Here is a 7,720-nt window from a genome sequence, read left to right as displayed (position 1 = left end):
TTATTTGTATTTATTAATTACTATTGAAATAAATGATAATATCAAATGTAATAAGTATATAATTATAAAATTATAGATGTTAAGTTAAAAAAAATTAATAAAAAAATATTTTTATAATCAAGTTCAATTATTTTTTATAATTTTTTATTGGTTTTTTAATTAAATTTTGAGTGTGTCAATAAATTATTAGATTAATATAATTAAGCTTGATTAGCATAATGATTTGATCATGGAACATCACTGCAAAATTAAATAAGATAACCTTAAATTATTTTCCCTCACTCTTTCCTAATTAATTAGTATATGGCATTCCACTACGACTGAAACTAAAGTTCTTAATTAGACTCTACTGCTGCACAAACAAAGGCAAAGTGGCCTTCCTTTAACTTTTAGGTTTGGATTTATATATTAAAGTGCACAAAGCATGCTTCTTACTAGGAAATTAAGCGTTATTAATCCGCACTTCCCCCCACCCCCCCCCCCCCCTCTCTCTCTCCCCTCACTATTTCAGAGTCTTTGATTATGTTACGATGAAAAGCTAGGGCAATTTATAATTGTTCCTGCACGACCACCACTGCTACTAGTGCACTATAGATATAGGAAAATAAATATTATTGTATATTATTGGTGTTATAATGTGCTTTGTGGGAGTGAAAAATACATAAGAAAATATATAGCAATCTGTGCCATATTAGTATTGGTATCATCACCATGGTGGGTGTCACGCTTCTCATGAGATTCAGCCTCCTCCTCCTCCTACTTGCTGGATCACTGTCACTTTTATGGCCTTCTTTTGCTGCAGGTATGCCCCTTTTATTTATTTATACATATTCCGTAGCAGCTTTTCATGACAGTCTATATATATATATATATATATATATATATTGAGCCTCTTTAGTTCGTTAACCTGACTTCGCTAGCTGAGATGATCAAATTTACTTAACCATTAGAACTTTGCATTCGTTTACATCTTTTAATTTGGTTCAATACGTTTCCGCAGTGTAAGCATATATACATATATAGAAGCTAATAAGGCCTTATCATAATTATACCAATTAACTTCATTCATTTTTTAATTTGTTGAGATATTGAGATCTGTTCTTAATTATATATTGATGGAATTATATATGCATGGCAGGTGGACGATCAAAGTTTATTGGTAACTTGGTAGCGGATGTGGATCATACAATACAACAAGCGATGATGCATCAAGTATTATTAGTAACCATATGATGCTTAGTTATTAATTAGTCTCATTTAATTAATTTCCTCTTTATAAGTACTTAGCTTACATGCAATGTGTGCTAATTATAAGTAATTCACCCCACTTAATTCAGTACACATCAATACATCAACATATTCGTCTCCAAAATTTCAAGTTAGCTCTTCATTTACTTCTTAAGTCTTAATTAATTATTATATTTGAAGCCTTAGCTAGCTTGTACATTAATAGTTCACTTGGTGCAGAACACATGAACACACCACACATGACACAGAAATTATCATTTGATTTCTTTATTCTTTACTCTTTTTCCATCTTGTCATGCATTGCGCTGGGATATCTTGCAATCGAATCCTGTTTTCTGTTTTTGATGGATTTCGAATTTCGAATTAATTGTTGTTCACTAATTATATTATCATAATTAATTGCAAGGATGGACCGATAACGAAGCGACTGATGGATGAAGAAGAAGTAAACACAATCCACGAAAGGGTTCTAAGGGCTAATACAAGAGATTATGGAAGCTATAACCCAGCCCCAAAACTTTCTAAGCCTCGTTCCAAGCGCATTCCAAACTAAATACGTGCTTCACTATATTATTATATTATTAGGGTTTGGTCCTACTACTCGAAATAATGTAATTAATAATAATCGATCTATATCTTCAAGATAAATACTTATTATCAAGTTCTCTGAAGCAAATTATTAGTTAATAACTTCGCAATATTATGTAGAATATTAATGTATAAATGATAGATTAATATCATATCTCTTCTAGTTTAACCTTTTAGAGATTTCTTGTTTCATTATCTATCATAGGTTTTGTTTACTGTTTTACTCTAATTTTCATGTGGAGCTGAATTATCCATAAAATTTACCCGCACGTGATTTTTTGGTTAGAAAACATTCATGTCATAGATCTGTAGAAATTCAAAATGTTAATGACCAATACAATAATTTCAATGAGGTCCGGTCTGATTTATGCATGTATCAATAATACATTGGCATTTGAGACAAAAATATAAAATCTTTATATTTGTGTATAGTATTTAAAAATAATAAACATAACACTAATATGTAATGTCTAATATTATATTTAGTTATAAAGAATAAGAATATCACACAATTAAAAATGATAATTTATCCACATATTTTAATTTAAAAATGAATTAAATTTTAAAAAGAAATTGAAATTAGAATACTCTTGACGTTAAGACGACATTTGAGTCATTAATTTTGATAGAGTTAATAATTTTATTATAGTAAAAATAGTAAAGAATTCATTTTAATTGGTTAAATCAAGAATGTAATTCTTATTTTTAAAAGAACCTAAAAAAATAAACACACAACTTATTTAAATATAACTCAATTAACTCAACTTGATAAGTAAAGAAAAATATATGGTTGTTTATACTAATAAGAGAGGGAGACACTTTCATGACTTAGGCAACGAGAGACTAATGCATAACACTATATAAGAACATATATTCTAAACTAGTTAAACTACTTTAATTAACAAAACAAACATAAAGATATATATGCTCCTGCATCATTCTTCCTAGATTGAAAATATCTCCTTCATTATCCTTCTTAAATTGAAAAAAGCTCAGCTTCTAGTAGCAGAAGATCCCCTTGGCAAGTGCATCTAGTTTTGAAAGATGTGAAAAGGCATCGTTCAGTTTGATTTTTTTAATCATCTGATCTATATGTCATAATGGAGTTAATATAATCTTCTTTCCATTTTTGATGAAAAGGTATATATTCTTGAAATCATTATGAATAGCTCTACGATCATATTGTCAAGGACGTCCTAAAAGTAAGTGACACACATCCATTGGGATAATATCATGCCATATTTTATCTTTATATTTACTTCTCATAGAAAATTTAATACAACATTGCTTTATTACTTCAACTCTCACTACAAGAAAAAAGGTCTGTCGCCACACTTTTTTCTTGCCACACTTTAAAAGGGTGACCAAAAGGAATCAACGGCCATACTTTTATAAGGATGGCGGTTGATTAGAGATTTGGAACGCTTTTTCTTACCACGCTTCAAAAGCGTGGCCATAGAAGAAAACATGCACACTTTTATGAGGGTGGAGACTGATGAGTAATTTGCCCACGCTTTTTTTGTCACGCTTCAAAAGAGTGGTCATAGAGAATAAAAACAGGTGCACTTTTAAAGTGTGGCTAGCTTATTTTCCTATAGTCACATTTTTAAAGCGTGCTTATATCCTCTAATTATTTGGGCACCCTAAAAAGCGTAGCAACAGGGTTCCATAAAAAAATTAATTTTCCACCAATTTTTTTTTTCAAACAGTTTTAATTTTTTTTCTAGAAGATAACCTCAAAGAACCCTCAAACTTAACATTCACTCATGCTGAGAACCCTAGATCGAATCCATTTTCATCTTCATCAACCCTCAAAAGATAACCCTCGGAGAACCCTCAACCCACTCTCTAGGAAACCTTCGCAGCCCTCTGATGAGCGGATAATTTATATGCTTTTTGGCATTGTTTTTAGGTAGTTTCTAGTATGTTTTAGTTACTTTTTAGTATATTTTTATTAGTTTTGATGCAAAATTCACATTTCTGGACTTTACTATGAATTTGTGTGTTTTTCTGTAATTTTAGGTATTTTCTGGCTGAAATTGAGCGACCTGAGCAAAAATCTGATTCAGAGGCTGAGAAAGGACTGCAGATGCTGTTGGATTCTAACCTCCCTGCACTCAAAGTGGATTTTATGGAGCTACAAAAGCCCAATTGGTGCGCTCTCAATTGTGTTGGAAAGTAGACATCTTGGGCTTTCCATCAATGTATAATAGTTCATACTTTGTCCGAGATTTGATGGCTCAAACTGGCATCCAAACGCCTACCAGAGACCTTTTTCTGGCGTAAAATGCCAGAATTGGCACCAAAGCTGGCGTTTAACTCCAAGGATGGCCTATGCACGTGAAAGCTTCAAGGCTCAGCCTAAACACACACCAAGTGGGCCCTGAAAGTGGATTTCTGCACTATCTACTCATTTTCTGTAAACCTAGTTTACTAGTTTAGTATAAATAGCACTTTTTACTATTGTATTCGGGGTCTTTGACCTTTTTGGCTTATCTTTAGATTGTTGGATTGTATTATGCCATTTTGGAGAGGCTGGCCATTAGGCCATGCCTAGACCTTGTTCTTATGTATTTTCCAACGGTGGAGTTTCTACACCTCACAGATTAAGGTGAGGAGCTCTGCTGTTCCTCAAGTATTAATGCAAGTATTATTATTTTTCTATTCAATTCATGCCTACTTCTCCTCCAAGATATACTCTTGTACTTAATTCAATTAAGTCAGAATGAAGGGGTGACCCGTGACAATCACCCAATCTTCGTTACTCGCTTAGCCAAGATCCACATGTCTGACAACCACAAAGCAGTCTACATGATGTTCAACGTAGTCATTGGACGACAGCTGGAGTATATTCTCTTTGGTCTCTGACCCACGGATCTGAATCACCTCTCCTGATAACAGAGCATTCGAATCCGTGATGTTAGAGCCTTCGTGGTATAAGCTAGAATCAATTGGCAGCATTCTTGAGATCCGAAAAGTCTAAACCTTGTCTGTGGTATTTTGAGTAGGATCTGGGATGGGATGACTGTGACGAGCTTCAAACTCATGACTGTTGGGCGCAGTAACAGTGTGCAAAAGAATAAATGTATTTTATTCCGACACGATCAAAACCGACAGCTGATTAGCCATGCGGGAAACTGTAGAGGACATTTTTTCATTGAGAGGACGGATGGTAGCCATTGATAACAGTGATCCACCAACATACAACTTGCCATGGGAGGGAGTACGCATGATTGGATGAGGACAGTAGGAAAAGCAGACATTCAGAGGCAACAAAGCATCTCCAAACGCTTATCTGAAATTCCCACCAAAGACTTACATAAGTAACTTTATTTTATTTTATGTTTTATTTTTCCTTTTATTATCAAACCTCATAACCATGTGAATCCGCCTGATTGAGATTTACAAGATAACCATAGCTTGCTTCAAGCCGACAATCTCCGTGGGATCGACCCTTACTCACGTAAGGTATTACTTGGACGACCCAGTGCACTTGCTGGTCAGCTATGCGGAGTGGTGAAAAGTGTGAATCACAATTTCACATACCAAGTTTTTGGCGCCGTTGTCGGGGATTGTTCGAGTTTGGACAACTGACGGTTCATCTTGTTGCTTAGATTGGGTAATTTTATTTTTTATTTTCGAAAAATACAAAAAAAAAACCAAAAAAAAATTGTGTTTCTTGTTTGAGTTTAGTGTCAAATTCTAAGTTTGGTGTCAATTACATGTTTTCAAATTTTCTTAGTTTTCGAAAATATATGCATTGTGGTCTTCATTGATCCTCAAGTTGTTCTTGATGATTTTCCTTGTTATGATCTTATGATTTTCTTGTTTTGTGTTTTATGTTGTTTTTCATATGCATTTTCAAAATCATAGTCTTTGAACATTCAAAAATTCTAAGTTTGGTGTCTTGCATGTCTTTCTTTTCTTAAAAAATTTCAAAAATATGTCCTTGATGTTCATAATGATCTTCAAAGTGTTTTTGGTGTTCATCTTGACATTCAAAGTGTCCTTGCATGTATTACTTGTTTTGATCTTGCATTTTTATGTTTTACTTCATTTTCTTGTTTTTCTCTATCTTCATTAAAAATCCAAAAATAAAAAAAATAATAATATATCTTTTCAAGTAAATAATACAGAGAAATGAAGATTCAGAACATAAAGTAGAAGAATCATAGAGAAAAAGAGCTCACTGGCATCAAAACGACATTAAAGAGGCACTTTGGGAGTTAAACGCCAGAATGGCTACCATTCTGGGCGTTTAACGCCAGTAAAGCTATCATTCTGGGCGTTAAACGCCATAATGGGCAGCATTTTGGGCATTTAGAAAAACGCCCAGTAAAAAATGATTTCTGGCGTTTAACGCCAGTCAGGTATCCTGGTTGGGCGTTAAACGCCCAAAGAGGTAGCATTCTGGGCATTAAATGCCAGAATGGATAGCATCCTAGATGTTTAACGCCAGGATGACACAAGGGAGGTAGTTTTGTTTCCAATTCGATTTTTTTTTCAATTTTTCATGTTTTAATTCATAACTTTTTGCATCAAACATATTTTAAACTTTCATTTTTCATTTTTCTTTTAATGTTTTTGAAAATTTTCAAACTAATTTTTCCAAAATCATTTTCTTAATCTTATCTCATATTTTCAAAAATCCTTGCTAACAATTAATGTTTTGATTCAAAAAATTGCAAGTTGTAACTTTCTTGTTAAGAAATGATCAATCTTTAAATTTTAGAATCATATCTTTTAATTTCTTATTAGTCAAGTCATCAATTTTAAAAATCAAATCTTTTTCAATCATATATTTTCAATCATATCTTTTTAAAATCATATCTTTTTCAATCAAATCTTTTTTCAATCATATCTTTTTCAAATTTTGATTTCAAAATCAAATCTTTTCAATCACATCTTTTTAAAATCACGTCTTTTTCAATCATATCTCTTTTAATTTGATTTCAAAATATTTTTTTCCTAACTTCTCATCTTTTCAAAATTATTTTCAAATATTTTTCAACAAAATACTATTTCTTATCTTTTTCAAAACCACCTAACCACTTTTTCACTTGCAATTTTCGAAAATCACCAACCACTTTTTCAAAAATCTTTTTAATTAACTAATTATTTTAATTTTAATTTTCGAAAACTCTCTCTCATCTCTTTCTATTTATTTGCTAACACCTCTCTTCTACTTATAATTCGAACCCTCTTTCTCCCCCTCTGTGTTCGAATTCTTCTTATTCTCTCTACCTCATTCTTCTATTCTTCTTTTCTTCTGACACATCAAGGAATCTTTATACTGTGACATAGAGAATTCCACTACTCCCTTTTGTTCTCCTCTTTTTCATATGAGCAGAAACAGGGATAAATTTTTTTTGTTGAAGCTGATCCTGAACCTGAAAGGACTCTGAAGAAGAAGCTAAGAGAAGCTAAAGCACAACACTCCAAAGAGGACCTTATAGAGAATTTCGAAAAAGAAGTAGACATGGCAGCCGAACCCAACAACAATGCTAGAGATGCAAGGAAGATGCTTGGTGCCTATGCTGCACCAACTTCCAACTTCTATGGAAGAAACATCTCAATTCCTGCCATTAGAGTAAACAACTTTGAGCTTAAGCCTCAATTAGTTTCTCTAATGCAGCAGAACTGCAAGTTTTATGGACTTCCATCAGAAGATCCTCATCAGTTCTTAGCTGAATTCTTACAGATCTGTGATACTGTTAAGACCAATGGGGTTGATCCCGAGGTCTACAGAATTATGCTTTTCCCCTTTGCTGTGAGAGACAGAGCTAGGACATGGTTGAACTCACAACCTAAAGAAAGCCTGAACTCTTAGAAAAAGTTGGTCAATGCCTTCTTGACCAAATTCTTTCCACCTTAAAAGATGAGT

The 7,720-nt window shown here is 32.9% G+C and overlaps 1 protein-coding gene across 1 annotated transcript; it reads left to right on the top strand.

Moving 5' to 3' along the window:
• The first annotated feature begins 437 nt into the window (after window positions 1–437).
• Window positions 438–2,005, top strand: LOC112704096 (uncharacterized). Its single transcript, XM_025755651.3, has 3 exons — window positions 438–802; window positions 1,139–1,212; window positions 1,655–2,005. The coding sequence occupies exons 1-3, from the start codon at window positions 712–714 to the stop codon at window positions 1,799–1,801; spliced, it is 312 nt and encodes a 103-aa protein (XP_025611436.1). The 5' UTR covers window positions 438–711; the 3' UTR covers window positions 1,802–2,005.
• Window positions 2,006–7,720: the final 5,715 nt, after the last annotated feature.

Source organism: Arachis hypogaea, chromosome 7, assembly GCF_003086295.3.
Source record: "Arachis hypogaea cultivar Tifrunner chromosome 7, arahy.Tifrunner.gnm2.J5K5, whole genome shotgun sequence".
In the NCBI taxonomy this organism is placed as follows: Eukaryota; Viridiplantae; Streptophyta; class Magnoliopsida; order Fabales; family Fabaceae; genus Arachis; species Arachis hypogaea.
Note: the sequence above shows the minus strand (reverse complement) of the source record. Positions and strands in the feature narration are given on the sequence as shown.